This window comes from Pelecanus crispus, chromosome Z (assembly GCF_030463565.1).
Source record: "Pelecanus crispus isolate bPelCri1 chromosome Z, bPelCri1.pri, whole genome shotgun sequence".
NCBI lineage: Eukaryota > Metazoa > Chordata > Aves > Pelecaniformes > Pelecanidae > Pelecanus > Pelecanus crispus.
Window position 1 is genome coordinate 37,383,705 of NC_134676.1, and position 20,103 is coordinate 37,403,807.

The 20,103-nt window shown below is 41.4% G+C and overlaps 1 protein-coding gene across 1 annotated transcript in view; it reads left to right on the forward strand.

The window, feature by feature from the left end:
- The window catches only part of ADAMTSL1 (ADAMTS like 1), a 486,156-nt gene extending 472,153 nt beyond the window's left edge, over positions 1 to 14,003 (forward strand). The window contains 6 exon segments of the mRNA XM_075727091.1: positions 3,557 to 3,757; positions 4,802 to 4,982; positions 7,695 to 7,902; positions 11,007 to 11,116; positions 12,091 to 12,311; positions 13,897 to 14,003. Of these exon segments, the coding sequence (XP_075583206.1) occupies positions 3,557 to 3,757; positions 4,802 to 4,982; positions 7,695 to 7,902; positions 11,007 to 11,116; positions 12,091 to 12,311; positions 13,897 to 14,003 (1,028 nt within the window).
- Positions 14,004 to 20,103: the final 6,100 nt, after the last annotated feature.

Consider the following 20,103-nt stretch of genomic DNA (forward strand, 5'->3'; position numbering starts at 1 on the left):
AATAGTAAATTAGAGAGCTATTTGTTAGATAAATATGAATGCATGAAAATAAGCTATATTTTAAGAATAGATATCTTTTTTAAAGGGAATGCTGTATGGTTTTTTCCTTGTATTACAAACTACTTAGTACTTGAAAAATTTGTTTGACATTTTCACCATTGCTTTCCATATAGTTTGCTGATTTAAGGTATCAGCTAAAAAAAGGAATCCTAAAATCAACAGCCTTTGCACTTGTTTTTTTTCTGTTGTTCAAGTCAGCAAGTGAAAGAGTAATGCATGCTTCCTATTTTGTTCTCTTAGCATTAGCACAGTAGCCAGTGTCTTTCTGCAGCTACAGTCATACAGGAAGTGTTGCAGAGGTATAATGGGGAGCTGAACTTGGCCTGCACTGTGCTTTTATTCTTTTCTCTCACAAAATTGTTAGCACTGTTGTGAAATATTGGTCTTTCCTTTCCAAATACCCCCTTGTTATCCTTGAAATATTAACATTTTTCCTACTAAAAGATGTAATTTGTATTAGACTTCTGTTTGTATCTCTAGCTTTTGCACATCCATGACTCATCCTGACTTTGAATGAATTCAGAGTCACAGCAGACTTTGGAAGGGAGGCTGAAGGCAGTATTTCCTTTCTCTACTTAAGAAGGACTGAAGGAGAAGGGCCCTCTCATGCCAGAGTTTTCACTGCTCAGAAACGCTCCCAAAAAAATGTTCCTTTCTCACCTTCCCAAGGGTTCTGATGCACTAAAGCTCTCCAATAGCTGTGCTGTCTGGAAACAAAGACAATTTTTCCTTCTCAGGCTTTATAGGGACAGGTGTTGAGCTTTGGAAGGATAAAGCAGTCAATGTCCACAGGGATGGGAGAAAATAGGGAATAGGTGTTGGTAATCTGTATTAAATGGTATTAAAATTATTCCTGGGAGATGAGAAGGGAATATTAATGGAACATGTTTTTTTATTGTACTCTGGTTCTCACTTCATATGCATAAAACATTATCCCACAGCTTATGCATCCATACACGTGGGAAACGTATAGGAAATGTCACTTGTGAAATGTGATTGATGCTTGTTCTGCATACACAAATGAGGAATATCCATTACATACGAGTCTCGTAGGTGTTAGTAAAGTTTTATTGCTAAATGTTAAAAAAAGTAATAATTACTTACTAGTAGAACATGTCTGGGGAATAGTGTTTGGGGTTTTCCCCCCATATTATTGATTACTGGCTGCTCCTTTAGCTAATATTTTATATATACATTTTGGAAGAAGTAATAATATATAAGGCAAGTAAAATAGTACTAGGAAGACTATATGGTTTTGCCTGACAATAAAATTTTTAAAGAAAAACAGGCATGAACTAGGAACATTTGCACACTGAAGTCAATTTCAGTTTCTCTGTGTTTAACATCAAACTGACCTTTCTGCTTTCTTCATTTACCCTGTGCAGACTGTTTGCAAATGCAAACAGTAGAACCAAGCTCACAGCATGTCTTTGTCAGTTGTCATGCCTATATGCTGAGCTGTGGAAATGCGTGCAATTATCTTAAAAGACAAGCAAACTACAAAAACTTAGAATACGTTGTCACTGGAACTGCAGACCCTACTGTGGGTGTCACTCACCTTCTGCTGGGGAGCCCTTGCTCTCTGTAGTGGCTATTTCACACAGTGAATCAGCCCCAAAGGGCAGCCTTATCCAGCCCACTCCCTTCCCCACTGTGGATGCAGGCAGGGCTTGCCAACAACAGCTGACACAGCAAAGACCCATGCAGCCACTGCACCAGTGAGAGGCTCGTGTAATTGGAGGTATGTTGAGTGGCAAAAGGCAGACAAGTAAAGACTACAGTAGCCCAGTCCCTAGTGTTAGTTTAGGGATGTGACCAAAGTCAAAAGAAGGTCAGCAAGGGTTCCTAAACAAAGTAATGTGCTCCTCAAGTGTCAGGGATTTGGTTTTGATGATGGTTGGAAATTAAACTGTTCAGCCTTCCTGGGTAGATTAATGAAAATGGTATTTTTATTCTTGTAGTGATAGGCACCTCAGTAAAGTATAGATAAACTTTTAAGGAAAAAATGTATATTTAAATAAAATCTTGATTGCAGCAACTGTAAGTCATCTTACCTCTCTTGTAGCAACAGTACTTGCTCAGTAAATGTTAGTTGAGGATCTCCTCAGGTGGACAGACAAGAACGAAAGGAAGAACAGTAACAAAAATGTCACATTGCAGTGTCTGTTCATTGTGTAATGCAGCCACAAAGGCATCATATTCAAATCCTTATTTGTCTCAGTAAGTAATAAATAATAATCAAACATGGAGATGACAATGAAGAAATATCAGTTGATTGAATTATTCCTTAATCCTAGTACTGTCTTCCATTTTAAATTTGTACTCTTCCTTTTCTTATCCCATTCCTTTTGAACAGTGTTAGTGTGAATGTTCATGTATGTATGTTATGTTTGTTTATATACTACGTTTCCTTCAGAAGGGATTTTGTACACAGTGAAGTCATTCATTACACATACATACTAATATAAACAAAACAGTGTAAAGTTGCAGTATAACAAACAATCAGTACAGATTGCATTTACAGAAACTTAGCCAGACCTTTCATGTATCAGTGAGATGCATGGAAGTGCAGGACTAGCCTGAGCCACAAGCAGTCCAAGTAATATATGCCTTGCCTTGCACAAGGCTTTTCTGGCTCCCCACCTCTGCAATTGGTGTGGATGGGTTGCACCACAGAAATTGCCTAGTTCTTTCTTTTTCCCCAGGAAATATGTAAGGCAACTTAGCTATCCTTCTCAGGATATGCAAGTCTCACAAATCTTTTGCAATTCATCATGAAACTGGCCAAGTGTGCAGCTGGTATGAGGACCACAGGAAATAGTATCTTACAGATGCTCTTCCTCAGCTCAACAGGCAAAGAACTCACTGTGAACCTAAACCTCATCAGTTGTGCTGATGATCAATAGGCATACCCGCACTATGGTTCACAACAGCAGGATTTTTCAGTTGCTGGGTTTGGTTGGTTGTTGCTTGGAGAATTGCCCATTTCTGTGACAAAAAAACCTCTAAAGGCTCAATTTTGTCTCTTTGTTTTTTCAACAGTTTTTTGTGTAACAAAAACTTTGTGTAAACTTTTGTGTAACAAAATCTTCTGATTTTTAATACAAAAAACAAGAGAGGAAGGTGGCCCTGTGGTTTAAATAGGAGGTTTGGAGATGGAGTACTCCTTGAGCTTATGTGAGGTGTGTAACCTCCTTCCCCCACTTTCCTCAACACAAAAATGAGGATGATCAAAAATAATGGGAACCTTAGAAGGCTTGATATAAATATTTCCAAAATGATCTGAGATTTTTCATATGTCTGATTAACTGGTTTTTGGATAACGTTTTTTTCAGCTGATGAGAAGGTATTTGTTACCACAGTATTCCTCTTTTTCATTATGCGGAGAAAATGGGATGGAATCAACTTTCCCCCCTAATTTTGACCACTTCAAAGCATGTAATTTTGCAGCAAGTTCAGTAGTCAGTAGATTTCTTTCATGTCCCTGTTTTTTTAGGTTGTGCTGTGGATGGTCATCCAATCCCAAACATCACCTGGCTTTACTCTGGTGAGCCTCTCAGCCTGCAGCATCGCCTCCTGGCAGCGGGCCGGATTCTTCAGATACTCAATGTCAGTGATGCTCCTGATGGCGAATTCAGCTGCCTTGCTCAGAATGAGGCTGGCTCACTCACACAAAAAACATCCCTGGCTATACAAGGTAACTTTCCTGTTTCAATCCTGCTGCCCTGTGAAGCTCTTCCCATGGACTTCCCTGCACTGCCTTTCTCATCCTGGATTTCTCCTCTGTGAAGCCAGGACTGTCATACACAGCAGGAAATAGAGGGTTTTATGTTTTACTGCCATGGATATAGATTTGCAGGACTATCAGGTACCTTGCAGTGTCTTAGGTTTTACTTTACCAAAATGATGCCTGATATTTCTGACCTGCTGAGCATAAAACACACCTTACTGATTCAACACTTGTTGAGTCTGGACAATTTTCTTGTCCAGAAATTCAAGGCAGAGGTGTCACAGTTTGAACCCCTAAAATTAGAAACCCCTCTGTTAATCTGCTAAAGTCATTGTTGCACAGTCTCTTCTTGCTCGAAAACCCTTCACTTGTAAAAATGCTGCAACTGTTGTATTTACCCTAGAAATAAGCTGAAGGTGATAAAGCCACAGAACAGAGCAGTGCAGATGAGCTGGAACAGAATAGGCAGCTTTCATTGCTCCAACTGTCAGGGATGGAGTAGAGAAGAATTTAACTTTTCCTTAAATTTTGCCATAAAATTTTAAATGTGTTGCAACTCCCCCATTCATCTTCAGGATGGGTGATCTGTATGATCTACCTGGTGAGAAACACACTGTTGTAAAATCACAGAATCTTAGATACTACTGGTAACTGCAGTTAACCACATCTTCACTAAATCACACACCTTTAAAAATATAGATACAATGTCCTGCATCACTAGCATCTGGCTTCACTTAACTGCTCTACCATGTCATTCACTTTTCAGACCTGATGGTTCTACACACAAAAAAAATGGGTTTGTTACACCAAAGACAGTCAGTGGCTTGCATCAGCTGGAAATCTATTCCTTATTTGTTCATTGCCTGGTGCCTTGTAGGCGTAGGTGGCTCCCCTTCACATGAGACAGGGAGTCCAAATATTTCATCCTGGAGAACACCTCTGACTTTATTTTCTAAGGGTCTCCTGCTGGCAGGTTTTGAGTGTTAACTTGTCTCTTACACTTTTTGGCAGAATACCAGTGGTCAGTGGACAAGCTGATGGCTTGTTCAGCTTCCTGTGGCCACAAAGGGGTGCAGCTGCCTCAGCTGAGGTGCTTACTGGATGGGGCTGAAGTCAACATATCCTACTGCAAAGAGAAGCCCAAGCCAGCCCTGCAGCCCATCGCATGCAACAGGAGAGACTGCCCTTCACGGTTCGTCTGTCTCATGTTAAAATGTCATAGATATATGCTTTTAAGATGTGCTTGAAGAGCTCTTTGCACTGGACATCATGCCATTGCAGTCTCTCTGGTGTCTATGTGGAGAAAAGTCATGGCTAAAAGGGAATTTATGAGTGCTTAACCTAGACAGTTGGGAATTCGTGGCAAGATTTGTGAAGACATTGACAGTACATGGTAGAAAGAGAGTGTAGAAAGAGAGATTACTCCTTCAGTAATTAGGTTAGAAAACAACAGAGAGGCTATTTCCTACTCTTTATTAGCAAAGTTCACAGCTGGAATTGTCTGGGGTGATTCCAGTCTCACCCTATGTTGGATGTCAATATCATGCCTGTTCTGAGTTCTATACCTATGGGAGTGTCATCACTCAAGAACTGTAGGGTCATATCCTTTTTGTGTTCCACATGGCCTCATACCAATTTATCCCAAGAATACAACAGACAAGAAGCTAGGTTTAGCAGCTGTTTTGGAGTTTTATTCTGAGTTTCTGTGCTGCCTCAACATCAATATGGGCAGGACTGTAGCTGCAGCTGAGAAGAATTATCTTAGCAGAGTGGAAATGTCTTTTGTAAAATGGGCACATCCCATCAGATCTAGTGGGCATGAAGTGGGGTCAGACTGAGTTCTGCCTCCTTTTGGAGATTGCTAGCTTGTGGTTTCCTTGGTATTGTAGCGCTCTGACCCTGTAATCCCCTGTTTTACAGTTACTGTTAAACACAATGGAGCCAGGACAGCTTGAAAGACTTCTGATTACACTTAAGTCTTCCTCTAATGCTTCCTCCCCATGCAAAACACTCTCCTTCTTTGACACCCTTTGGTGCAAAAAAGAATACATTCTGAATGCCTACCCAGAGAGTCAGTGTAATTTTATACTCCCTCCATGTTAAAAATATCCTACTTCTCTAATTCAGTGGCTCCTTAGCTGAGATGTGTAAACATGCTTTTCCATATTTTTCTGTGTTTTTACTCCCCCACTTCCTTATTTCCACTGTGGACATGGTGTGTTTCAGTACACAAGCACTTAAAAGTAGTCAGGATCTCAGGAGAAATTTAGTACAATTTCTCTCATTCAACAGTGATTTGGGACTTGTATTAAAAAAAGAGAGTCTAAGCTGAGGCAAGGAGAGGTGCTAAGCAACTTGATGAGCAGTAAGCAGCCAGATTTACCACTCCTACTGTGTCTTGGGTATATGGCAAGGTTCTGTTTAATTACCTTTTAAAATATATTCCTATCCCACTTTGCAGGTAAATGTTTTCTGAGTTGCCAGCTGAGTCATAAGAAGGAAACCAAAAGAGATTTCATGAAATATGAAACACGCTCATTAGCAGCAGTTTTCCTTGGTGATGGCAGTAAATTCCGTGGGAATGGTTTATGTCTTTTTATACCTTCCCTGAACTGTAACACAACCCACAATCCTCTCTCAGCTCCTGAGAAACTGCTGAGATGTAAGCTTGGAACTATAAGTTGATTGAAATGCAGAGCAGGGCTTTACGAGGGGCGTGGAAACTTCAGATTCAACCTCACCAAACTGCATGAAAAAAAGTAGCAGTGTTTTTGTTTTCTATCTTGGGAGTGTGTTTGTTTATATATTTGTTTCTCTGACCAGGGGAGTTAATCACCCACAGAAGACTGAGGAATAGCAATAGATGCCTCTCCACAGGACTGGAAAATGCCTATTGCCTATTCTGTAAAGTAATCATAAACGCTGCTGGTGAGGGATGTGATAGGCACTATTTTCCTCCCAATAACACATAAATCCTGCCGAGTATCCTGAAACTTAATGAAGCAAACTGCTGACCTGACCATAAAACTCTTCAGGAAACTAGTAATCAGTCCTATCCCTCCTGTTCCTACCTAACCCCTTCCCAAAACCAACTGTATGTGTGTTTCATTTAATGGTCTGTAAAGAGACAAAATGTGTTGTCCATCTTGGTAAGACTTTGGACCTGGACTATTATTTTCTGTTGTTACAGGCTTTTTACTAGTTAGATGGGATTTTTTAAACGCCAGCACAGAGGGGTTCAGAGCCTCAGCCTCAGCTGGTGAATGCATGGTCTGAGCTCAAGAGGAAAGAAGAAAGGTGTCATTTGTCCCTGGGCTGACTATGCACCAGCCCCATCCCTCAGCAGCCTTCAGGCTTTTTTGGATTGTCCCAGCCATCAGGGGCATAACAGAGCAGGCAGACACCAGCAGGACCCAGCAGGCTTTTGGCTGTTGTCAGCAGCAAGTTCAAAGTTGCCTGTGAGCTATTCCAGCAACTTTATGAAGATAGTTTTCCCTACTGAGAGGTGTAAATGGGCCAGTCATTGCTGGTGTTGTGACTGTAGTCTGTGACCAAGTCCTCCATGGCACGGTGGTGTAAGAGCAACCCTTGTCCCTGGGCTAGAAATATTTACTAAGCCTTTAAAAACAGCCGTAAGGGCTAGAAAATGAAATCTGGGCCCAAACAGCCTTGAGAAAGATAATTTAATGAAAAATGTGCTCTTTTGTCAGCTTTCATCCTCTGAGTAGTTTTCAGTGACTAATATGGGAGCCTTAGGCACTCAGCACCTTCCAGGATCACACCCTAAATGAACCAAGCTATTGTTGTCTTTCTTTGGTCCAATACATAAAGACCAGTTGACACCAATGATCCTGCAGATGATGGCACGTACCTGCTCCCTGACCTGTTCACCTTTCTCTCACAGATGGATGGTAACATCATGGTCTCCTTGCACACGGAGCTGCAGTGGAGGCATCCAGATGCGGCGAGTGACATGTCAGCGCCTGACAGCAAAAGGCAGCTCTGTCCCAATGTCAAATGAGGCTTGTGCCCAGGTGTCCAAGCGCCCTGTGGACACACAGAACTGTAACAGGCAGCCCTGTGTTGAGTGGGTGGCCTCCTCCTGGGGCCAGGTAAGGAACAAGCCAGCACTTCCAGGACAGCCTCACAGTGTGGGCTAGAAAAAAGTGACAGAAAATAAGAGGAGTGATTTTGCACCCTGGTATCTTTAGGGTATGGTCTGAAGGCTTTTGAGGAGACAACTAATTTGCTCAGCTCTTTCAACTCTGTATTTGATGCACTGTATGCTTGGTTCTTTGTAGCTTCCCGCGATCCCTAGAAATGTTGCCTGTGAACAGGATCTTTACTGCAGACCCCTGTATCATCCCCAGCGGAAAGGTCTGCAGCTCTTCTCTATAGTGACAGGTGACACATCTGGGAAATAGCCTTCTCCAAGTCTTAATTCCCCTTACCACCCAGTGAGTGTGTTTCAGTTTTGGCTGGCAGGAGTCAGGACTGATGATTGTGATACGTTTGGGGCAGGGGAGTTGTACAATAACCCAGTTTTGCAAAGTTGCTGATGTTGCCTGAGAACACCAAAAAGTAGGAGCTTTCTTGATTTGCTTCACGACAAAAAGCAGAATGGAGGGAGGGCTAAAAGCATTTTTGGACTACTTCATGGTGTTTTGGAGATCTTCAAATTCTCTCCCTGCAGCGTCATACAATTATCAGAGGTTAAAAAGCTTCACTTCATAAATGCCAAATGTTCCAAGTATTTAGAGTTTAATTGATTTATTGTGGGAATCTGCAGGAGAATTTTGTCTTTGTCTTTCTGTGAGCTATGAGATTTCCTGAAAAGACACTTGTCAATATGTAGGCAATTATAACCTGGAACCAGCCGTTACTATGTGCTTTCTTCCCTTTTCTCTCCACTCCAGCTTGACTGAGCCATATGTGTTGATGAGTCCACTACAGTCCAGACTTAGGGGCAGAAACTCAGATTTGAGCCCAAAGATCTCCAGAGCAGCAATTCATACAGGGGTACAGCATTCCAGGGTGAATGAGAGACAGGGTTAAAACCACAGAAGCCAATTTTGCTAGAGGTTAAAGCCAGACACCAATACTACTTTAACATCACTTTTGGTGAAATAAACATTTTCAAAGTGAAAAAGAAAAAGCAGTTTTACAAAATCAAAGTAGTCATACATCTAATTGAAATGATGAGTCAGGTAAAGGTATAGAAGCAAGGCTTCTTACCATGCAAGAAGAGGCTAAGAAAATAATTACCTAGAGTAGTAACTATCAGTCTTGACATATAGTGAGCTATCATGAAATATTTTACCTCCTTTTCTAATTAGCACATGGTAAGTCAGTTTGAAAACAATGGCAAAAGCTATCTCATTGTGTTAGAGGTTAGACTAATACGATAATTTGTTATTAATAACCACATGCATTCTGTATTTCCTTGGGGTAATATGCACAATACATTGCACTGCATCAGGTTTTTTTACGATGTTGGTAGTAAAAAGTGTCTTCAGCTACTAGAACTCGTTATTGTTCACTACTTGAAAACAACTTCATTTAACTCTTGCCTATGTATTTTGGAAATCTCTCTCATGAAAGGTGATTGAGTTATTGTATTACATTTATGAGTAAAGCGTGGAATTATCCTTTTAAATGAAAGAAGCAAATTTTCACTCCCTGTGGAATTCCAGGTAAGGACTGGATTATCCTTGCAAAAAGCCAATTATATCATCCTTATTTTGTAGATCATTATGGGCTACATTGTTCTCTATGACATCATACTCAGCTGAGACAATCAAAAAGTTCTGAATTAATTTGTTAGACCTAACCTCTGTACATTATAATATAATATTTTTTCTACCTAGCCTAAAAAAAAAAAAAAAAATCAAGTCCTATATGATTCCATACAGCTCAGTCTCCAAGCCAGATGATTGTTATCTAATCACACTTAGGAACATGTCACTAGTTCAGTGGCTCAGTGGATCAATGACATTCTCGGTAGTATCATGGGGTATCAGGTCTCTGTTACCGAGGTGTAGTGACCAACTTTCCCAACTCACAGAGAAAATAAACTGACTACCTACTCTACCCCCACCTCTAGAATTAGTTCCTTTCCTTCATTTAACGTTAGTGGCATTTTGGTCTCCATTATGTAATCCCATAGTGTTTTAAAACTAGTGGCTCAAGCTTGCTGGTTATGAGGACTGCTAGCCCCTGCAGATATTGCAGAAGTGCTCCACATACTCCAGCGAACATTTCCATCCACCTTGCTCAATGAGGGGGTTGACTGGCAGTAACTGGAAACCTGGCAGTCACTGCTTCTCTCTCCTAGCTGTCAGGGAGGGAAGAAATAGCAGCAGGAAGGGAGTGTTATGTGAGAGGTGCATGGTAGTGTGAAAAAGGGCTCCTACTGATGGAGAGGTGGAGGGGTCAGAGGGATTGGTCAGCAACCCTGCCTGGCAAAAATTTCTCCCTCACACTAAGGTCCCTTTCTTCAACCCTCAGTCTGTTCTTGAATATAATTTCCAGATACTTAGAAAAACAAAGTTTCTTAATACTTGACATAATTTTAAAAGAACACAAATACATGCTTCATACGTATAGCTAATTACTATTTAATCAAAGGAGAGGATTAGAAGAGTTAAATAGTAAGCATGTGATTGAAAATCTTGAATAGGTTAGGATTACCTCAGTATTGGAACAGCCTTGCACATCCGCTGTGTTCATCAAGCTTGCTGCTTTTGTTTATTGTCCTGCAATGCTTTTAAATTATTAAATGGAGTGGGATATGTTCTTGGTTCAATGCATTCTTGGTTATTAACTATTTGCCCATAAATTGTGATAGTACAAGCTGCAAAATGTGCAATAAAAGGAATGTATTGAGATTTCCTGTATGGATCATAGGCTCTTGGCTAATGACATGAGAGCATTTTATTTGCCCTAACAGATGTATTTAAGATTGAATTACTGAAGAGGAGAGGTAATGGATCTACAGAACAGATGCAGAAATGCAGTTTTAAAGCTGCTGGTGGAGAGTGAGGTAGGGCAGAACATGACTGCATGCTCAGCCTTCAAAGCCTGCAGAGCTGCAGGATGTGCTCGAAAGCTCAACAGCCACTGCACGGCAGTATGCACTTTATTTCGCCAGCAGTTTTATAAAAGGGGAACACATCCTGCCTTTTGCCTCCCTTAAGTGATTTTTCTGTGTTCACAGTGTAATGGGCCTTGCATTGGACCGCGACTGGCTGTACAGCACAGACAGATATTTTGCCAGACCAAAGATGGGACTTCTGTGTCATCAGATCAATGCAGTGCCTTACCCAGGTAGGACAGAAATCTCTCATCTGAAACCACTACCCTTTGTGGAGATGTTGAATGGACTAGTGATTTAACTGACAACTTTTGGGTTTCCCCTATGTAACAAAGAGGTCATGCTGCAACCCATACAATTACATGATACAAATCTCACCAGACTTATGCCCAGGCTTCACTATTTGTTCCTATGAGCCCCAGAAAAAAACAATAGTTGGCCAACAACTGGGAAGTCTTCTAGACATGCCAAATCCTGATTGAAGGCTGTGCTCTCTCCTCTTAAGCTGCCAGTCTCCTTCTCTCTTATTTAAACACAAGCTCTAACTGGGGAAAAAAAGGGACTCCACAGCTTTTGTTTTCCTGTAGATAAATGTCACTGTCAATATTGTAAAGGCATATTTACTTTACAATGAGACTTAGGTATGTAAATCATGCCTGATCATGACTGGGATAATTGGCTCTTTGGCTCCCACTCATGTATTTTCATTATCTGTGTGACAAATAGGTGGGAACCAAGTGTGCCTATGCATCTTCTGTAAGACTGTGTTGAAGGGAAAAGGAGGGTTTCAGAGAATCAGTTTTGTTCCCACTGAGTGTAAAGCCATAAAAAAGTTACAAAGCCCTGCTGGGTCTTACTGGTCACCACTTCACTCATTGCATCTTTTCAGTGGACCTCTGGTTTGGCACTTCATGGAGAGGACATGTCAGCCAAATCGCCAAATAGTTCAAATGGTCATTTAGCTCCAGTAGTGCTATACCAATGTGCGCCTGTTGAGGGTCTGGTCCTTGAGTGCGGTTACAAACTGCCTTTCAGTGGAGTTACCCACGCTTGCACCCATTCAATACCTGACCCATACAGTGCTCTGAGTGAACTGCGTTTGGGATACACAAGGCTTGCAGTCCCTGGAGCTTGCATGACACCCAGAGGAGAGTGCATTTGCTCGCTGGGCAGTGTGCTGATGGGTAACCCTCCCTCCTGCCCACAGGCCTTTGAGCACCCAGAACTGCTGGACTGACATCTGTGGCGTGCACTGGAGGGTCAGCCTGTGGACTGTCTGCACGGCTACATGCGGAAACTACGGCTTCCAGTCCCGGCGCGTGGACTGTGTGCATGTCCGCACCAACAAGCCCGTGCTGGAGCATCACTGTTCCTGGAGGCCGCGGCCAGCGAACTGGCAGCGCTGCAACATCACACCCTGTGAAAACAGTACGTTGCTGAGAGGAGGGGAAGCAGTGTGGCACGGGGGGAGGAAAGAAGGCAGAGCCATCTCTTAGAAATGCAGTGTTGGACCTTGCAGATAGGCGTTCTGGGGAACCTCCAGCCTGAACATGTGCAAAATGCAGTGTCCAAAACTCAGCGCCGCAGGGGGAATGGTGCCCATTGCAGTTTGTTGGCCATGGTGTTAGCCCTGGGATTGTGTCCCCTTGCTAATAGTGTGTGAAATGGTTGATGCAGTGTTAACTTTCTGTTAATGGTACAGACAGAAAGAAAAACATGAATCACAGACTGCTGGCTACAGTTACAATACATTACATCTAAATCCCGCATGTAGGTTGATGACAGGAATTCCTGGAGTGGAGGCTGCTTGCTTTCAGGCAACAAGTAATTAATTGGTCCTGCCAAAGACTAGAAAAGTTACAAATATTTAAGAAAACAAAAAAGAACAGGTGATGTACCTTTTTGGAAACAATGCCCCACTATGGCAATGTCTGCTTGGGAAACACCAGGCTGCACATGTTTAAATCACTGTCTTTTCATTTGCCCTGGCTCCCACTTCATATGCTGATTTTGATGGGCAGATCCCATCCTCTAGCATGCAAGCCAGTTGCTGTGCAATCATCACAGAAACTGCAGCAGAGTCTGCCTGTACTTGCCTACAGTCGTACCAGTTCTGACACAGCCTCTCAACAGAGGCAAAGCGGACTCCATAGATCCAAACCCATGAACTGAGTTTGGGGTGCCCTAATGGAAGTGGAAGGGCAGAGGGAAGCTTACAGGTACCAAGCAAGACCTTTGCTGTCCCTCCAGCCTCTTCCTGCTATATAGAAATGGCCCACATCTAGACAACAGTGGACTTATTTGACACAGACATTACTGGAGAGGGCTGTAAAACTGCTGTGTGATGATCCTCTTTCCAGCCTTAGTATGGGAAGTGGGAGTCCCTCAGGCAATAACACACCCAAGGTCTTGCAGGGATACTGGACAGTTTTCCAATCTGGAGCTCAAAAGCAGGAGGCTGTGGGCCTTAAAAACTGTCCAAATTACACCAGGGCCTAAGTCCTAGGGGAGGTAACACAATAAAAGTGTCTTAACATCTTAATCCTAGGCTGTGTTCTGCAACACACAAACACAACACTCGGTCAGCTGGGGTGGCACTCCCACACACTGTCTCTTCAAATGCAAAAGGTTGGCCAAAGTATCTTTGAGCTGCTCTGTTAAAATAATTTTCCAGTTTTATTTACTACTTCATCTTTGTTTAACAACTGTTATGAAACTCCTAGAGGCTCCCTAAAGTTCTGGTAGATGACAAACTGACAGTGTGTTGGAGCAGCCTCAGAAGCCCTCTCCCCAGGCTCTGAAAGCAAAGGCTGCCCACCAGTTCTCCTCTGAGACTTTGGCTGCTTGAAATCCCTGCTCAGTCTCTGCAGCAAGTCAAGCATATGCTCATAGTGAGACCTCCCAACACAAAGCTGTCTTGGTCTCCTTCTCGGCCACCCCATGAAATGTTCTCCAGTAAGATATCCTTCTTGCATTGCTTCATCACCATTTCTCCTTGTTTCCCCTTTGGCAGTGGAGTGCAGAGACACTACAAGGTACTGTGAGAAAGTGAAGCAGCTCAAACTCTGCCAGCTCACCCAGTTCAAGTCACGTTGCTGTGGGACTTGTGGAAAAGCTTGAAGACAAAAGCAATGAAAATGGAGGAACAAGGGGATCACAGCCATTGCTTCACTGAGGCAAGGACTTTTACAGAAAATATAAATGGAATGGAATTCTTTTTTTTCATTTTATTTATTTATTTCCCTTTTAAAAAAAAAAGAAAACCTTTTACCAAATCATTATTGTAAAGGGACTTGACAAGTTTTCCCTTCTATGAACCTGGGAGACAGAATGCAGAAAAACACGCTCATGAGGGTAGACCACAAAGAGTCAGTGAGCCCCACACCACCAGCAATGGGCCTGAGAGGAGTGGGGCTGCCCCATAATCCATGTACAAGTCTGGGGGTACACCAACAGATAGATGGGGAAGCAGATCAGAGTAAAAACCTAGCTTCACATTGGACCACCACAATGTGAAACAAATAATCAAACAGCTTGACAGGTCATGGGGTACTGGAGAAAACCAAAAAAGGCTAAACTAAACATTCAGTTATGCAGTATACAGATACTTCATCTGTCTTAGACTACTTTGAGAATATAAGCATATGATTTGGCTTTATAAACCTATTTGTTACATCCAAGATTGGATTCCCTTTTTTTCTTTCTAAACCGCTCTCTCTTTCTCACACCAGGCCTTCAAATTATTTCAGTGGGAGATCCTCATGATCTTTGAGGATCTGGTGTCTGGGGAAGTTGAACGATAGGGTGTAATGTGAATGAGTCTAAAATACGCGACAATGCTCGCAGGCTGTCCTTGTGAGGGAGGATTGGGGATAGGAGGGTTGCCCTCAGCACAGAGGTGAGGTGATGATTTTAATTATTATCCCGGCAAAGGAGAGAAAGTATGATCTGCTTTTGACAGACTGTAGTACAAACCTGTAAATGCTGTCCTGTAGAGAGCACAGGCAGGAAAGATAGCAATTGTCTGTGGTAACAGAAGCTACTTCACATACTCCATCCTACTAACACGTATTTGGAAAAGAGAGGAGTACCAGTTCCCAGAGTTCAGGTGCTTTCATACCTGAGGTTTTGGAAAGGAACTTGAGAAAGTGGGTTTTCCTATCCTGCTAATGTGAAATTTTTCTCTCCTGGCAGCCAAGCCTTTCGGACAAGCAGTAGAAAAAAGCTGTATTCTGATTTCTTGTGGTTATTCCTACTCAGTAGAAACAGAATTGTTTCAGCATCAGCCCCAGAGGACTAATGCCAATAAACAAACGTTAACAAACGTGCTCCTCTCCAGCTGCCTCCCACAATAAAACAGGCGGAATAAAGCAGCACATTTTTAAGCCCATGTATAACACTCTGAAGATACAATCTAAAAAGTGAGGCTCAAACATCACACCCACAGCATGGCTTTGCATGCTGTCTATGAGCCCTTCCCCCTGGCCAGCTGCAGTGGTTATTCAGCAAGTGAAGTGCTTCATCCTTTTAGTTCCTGGGTACTCTCTGCTCTGCTTAGAATATGGCCTTAAAATTAAGAGGAAATCTGCAAAGTAGGGGGTTTGAGCACTGTGAAACTTTAAAGTAGAGTTATCTGGAACTGAGGCTTTGGTTCGAGACCACCTCTAAATTAAAGGTTTGGCTGTGCCTCTCCTGTCACGCCCAGTGGGGCTCATGCCCTGTGGTACATTAATGAAATGCTGTTCAAGGACTGCTGTGTTACAGCTTCCATGACACGTGGATTTTTCAGCAAAACTGGGAGTCCACTTTTGAGGTCAGTGCCAGGTTCATGACATTAAACTGTCTCAAGCTGGGTTACTTAAAAGCACATCTGGCAGTGAACGCTTTTACTACAAATGGGTCTTCAAGAAATAGTGTTGCTAAGCATCAGTGTAACTTTTTATTTAAAAAAAGAAGAATGTCTTTCTATGTATGTAAATGTATATCTTTTCTGTATATTTATTAGGATTTCTTGTACAAAAAGTGCAATATTAATAATTGTACATTATTTTGTCCAGATAAAACTATTTTCGGTTTTTTTAAATCTCCCCAGAATTTTGTTCCTCTAAAATCAACAGCAATAGTGTATTTCTCTTAATTTTAATAGCAGTTGCATTTAATTGGGGATCTGCTTCACTGTGCACAGAGTGCTTTATAAACTATGACATGAGGGAGGGATGGTGTTTTTAATTTGTGAAATGATAATTATGCATGGAATGAAGGACAATTCTTTAACAACAATAATAATAACGATGATCATGATGATGATGACGATGTGGTGGATGTTTCTAGTACAGTAGTTAACAAAAAGCAGTATGGAGAAGTATTGTAATTTGTTTAATAGCAAAACATATTCAGATGATCCCATGTTGAATAGTAGCTGTGTAACTACATAGGATAAACAGGAAGGATCAGATCTGGAGGGGCCACTGTGTTGTCTCTATACAGTGTGGATTTAATTTCACATGTCTGTCCTCTGAATTGTGACTTGGCAGCATCTCAGTTAAGATAAGGATTGCTGGATATTTATGAAAGGACGCTTTCCTTCTCTAAAAAGAAAACAAAACAGAAAACTTGTATTTATATAACTTTTTGTACAAGTAATGCAGGTTACTTATTTATCTACTGCTGTCTGACGTGTTGTTTATTAACCTTAAAAACAAAAGCCAAACAATGTAGCAAAGCTGTTGGAGTACTCTGTCCTTATTCTGTATTATAAAAGCACACAGCTGTTACACAAAGTACACATGATCTACCTGCCTTGGGGAAAGAGGATGTCTTAACTAGATTTTAAAAATCTCCATCCATTAAAATTCTGCACCCTGTCTTGGAGATCTCTTTTAATTCTTCATTTGCCTTGCTTTATTCTTTTTTTGCTAATGTCTTGCCTCTATTGCTCTTTCAGAAGTATAAAGCAATCACTGCTGGTCCAAGATCATGGAAATCAGTAAATGTATACCCCTTTTTTTTCTATGCAGCAATGCTTAAAGACATCTTGTGACTTTCCTCAGCAACCTATGGCATGAAGCAACCCCTATTACTTCAGTCTTTTGTTGTAGGTTGCTGCTGCCTTCAGTAATGGAGTTTGCAACTCCTTGAAGCATCAAGTGTAAATGTAGAAAGAATCCTGGTAATGATCAGAATTATAGGGGGGGGAAGAAGAAAAAAAAATTAATAAAGCAAAAGCATTTTCTCTTAAAACAGACAAAATCAAGTTTTGAAAACTAAGCTGGTTCTGCTGTTGCCCTTTTCCAACAAATGGTACAATGTTTCTTCTAAAAGGGAGCTGTGATTTTACTCTTATTTACTGACAATTTCCCTAGTATGATGTTCCTGCATACGCTTTTTAGACAGCTAAACTGCAGGTAAATAATACCTCACACATACATAAACACACACAGAGATGCAAGCCTAAGACCAGACCTAAGACTTGCAAGCAACCGTACTGAAGACAATGGGAATTCAGTCATTAATTTTGAGTAAAACAAGTATAGATGCTGGTGTTGATGTAAAATGAACAGCAGGCCAGCTTAGGTTCTCAAGAGAATAATTATTCTCTTTTTATGCATATGGCTCTAGTTAACAGTCAAGTCAAAAAGCCTTCAAAACCTTCAAAGCAAGCTTCCAGTTTTGTTCTCCCTACTAATTTTCCTCAAGGAAGAAAAACAGTTCTGCAACAAGCAGAAAAATGCAGTGCTGAAAGGTTCCCCACAGGAGACATACTCCTGCCCCCTGTTATGTGGCAAGGTTAGCATAGCTAAACTACTCCAGGCATGTATGTCTGCATACACGCTCTAAAAACCATAGAAGCCATAGGCAGAGTTTTCCAAAGTCACCTTTAGCTGGAAATGTTTTTCCTGGCCATAGTCATATGGACTGCAATTGAAGATTTTTTCCTTTTTAAGTTATGATCCTTTTTGAAAGTTCCCCTATCAGACAAAAATGTAATGATCACCTTACTATCTGTTTGGTGTCCAAACACTGGTTCATAAATAAATTTGATTATTCTATATCAGCATAAGCTGACACCTGTATTTGTAGAAAAAGGTGAACCAAATGCTTACTCTCGGCCAGATTTTCAGGATCACAGAAGTCCTCATAAGTTCTTAATGGCAGGTGCCAGCGAGTCACTGATCATTTCAGCTAGTTATTGGATGAATTAATCTCATTCATTCAATTACCTAATTTTTAACACAGAAGCTTTCAAACTGTTTTGAATGTCATATTTTCTCACAGGCTAGCGGCGTACACAGATAGGAAGCTCAGAACTACTAGTGCTAACAATGGCTCTGCACATCAGCTGCAGTTTGGGAATCATCGGTTTAACCATTCCCTTTATCCTCTTGTTTAAAGGTGTATTTATATTTAATATTGTTATGTATTAACTGTCACACTCACCTTTTATTTGTGGAAACTAAACCAAAGAACGTGTCAAATACTTTAGCTTGCAAAAAAATGAGGGAATGGAGAGTCAGACATTCTTTTTCTACTGAACTTACACATTTCTCACACTAAAAGCATGTTGGTTAATCACCACTTTCACCTACGTTGCTCTTCATCATCTTCACCCAACACATCCCCTCCAGTCAATAAGAATCAAATATAAAGCCTGGTCATGGTCATTTATATCAAATTTTGATATAAAGTTCTCACTAAGGCATTTCAATAATATGCAACCCAACAGGTTATTTATCCAGATTTATAAGGGGAAAAGCCATGTCTCAGCATCTCCTCTTCTGATTACAATACTTATTTCTATCCTTCCCTGTCTTTTCAGTGAGATACAATTTAGTTGCTCGCATTCTCAACTTCACATGTGAAGACATGAACACAACAATACATTTTATTCTCCATCTGTCCCTCTGAGAAGTAAATGTGGTGCTCAGCCTCATCTTTCATTCAGTGATCACTGATGAAGATTGAGACTAGAAAGTCCATGAAATCACAGACTCCAGTCCTTCTTTTTTGCCAGAATCGTTACAAAACCTGGAACAGCCTCTACTGAGACATCCAATGCATTTTGCATGGCTGAGGCAGCAAGGCTGAAAGTATACAAGTGCCTTAGCATTAGAGAAGTATCACAGCAGGGTTCATCTGGAAGAATTTTTTTCAAATTAAAAAAGAGAAACTGGCAAAATAGAGCACAAAGTAGCTCATCAAATGTATTTAAAACAGGATCATCAATAGTGGCTTCTCATTGATCTGAGTTTGTATACCAATTCACGCTCATATAAAGAAGGCTTTATGCAGGGAGAGGCAAAGTTAGCACAACAAAAAATGGCTTCTGACCCATGAAAAAACAATTGACAAAAAAAAAAAAAATAAGATGAAACAAAATCAGTTTGTAAGTACTGTTGCTAGAGATAGTGAGGGCAAAGCATATACCCTGTCACTGACATGGAAAGTAGCTGACAGCATAAAGTAATAAATAAAAGTGTAAAAGTTGAAATTTGTCAATATCACTAACTATGACGACAGACACAATTCATTCTCATGAGAATCTTGCCAGTGCTTTTTGTTTTGCTTCCAATGCAGGAAGCCCACTGGACATGCTTTGCCCTTCACAGATACCAGCTTTACACTGGTGCCTGCCTTTGGCACTGTGACTGATGGGCACACGTGTTGGGAGCCCTGCACATGCTGAGTTCACACAGAAACAGGGGATTGCGTGGGAATGTCTTTAATGGCCCTGAGTCTGTATCTGTCTGTACTATGTGCAAATTATACTGCCTCAGGCTGCTCTGAATTGCACATGTTGATTGTCCGTGAAGTGTGGCAGATGGGAAGGAGCAATGCAGCATTGTGCCACGCATTGCACACCCAGTTCTCCTTGGCACCTCACTGTGCCAATGACAAGAGCCCAGAGCCACCACTCCCCCCCCCTCACTTGCTTACATAGCTCCAAAGAGCTCTGCAGGTCTTTGACCCTGACAGCTGATTTAATTACTAAATCTAGTTACTAGACATTACTTCTTTCCAAGGGGAAACTCCATCCTACCATGCTCCTTCCACACTCCCTTCAAAATGACTGCCTCTGTCAGCAAGAGCAATGGCTTTTGAGGAAGGTGGACACCGTGTTTCTAAAGGCCAGATTCGTCTGCACAGCATGTCAGTGAAGCTACTGCAGCATCACCACTACACTCACACAACAAAAGCGACCCTGGTACCACTAAATGCTCAT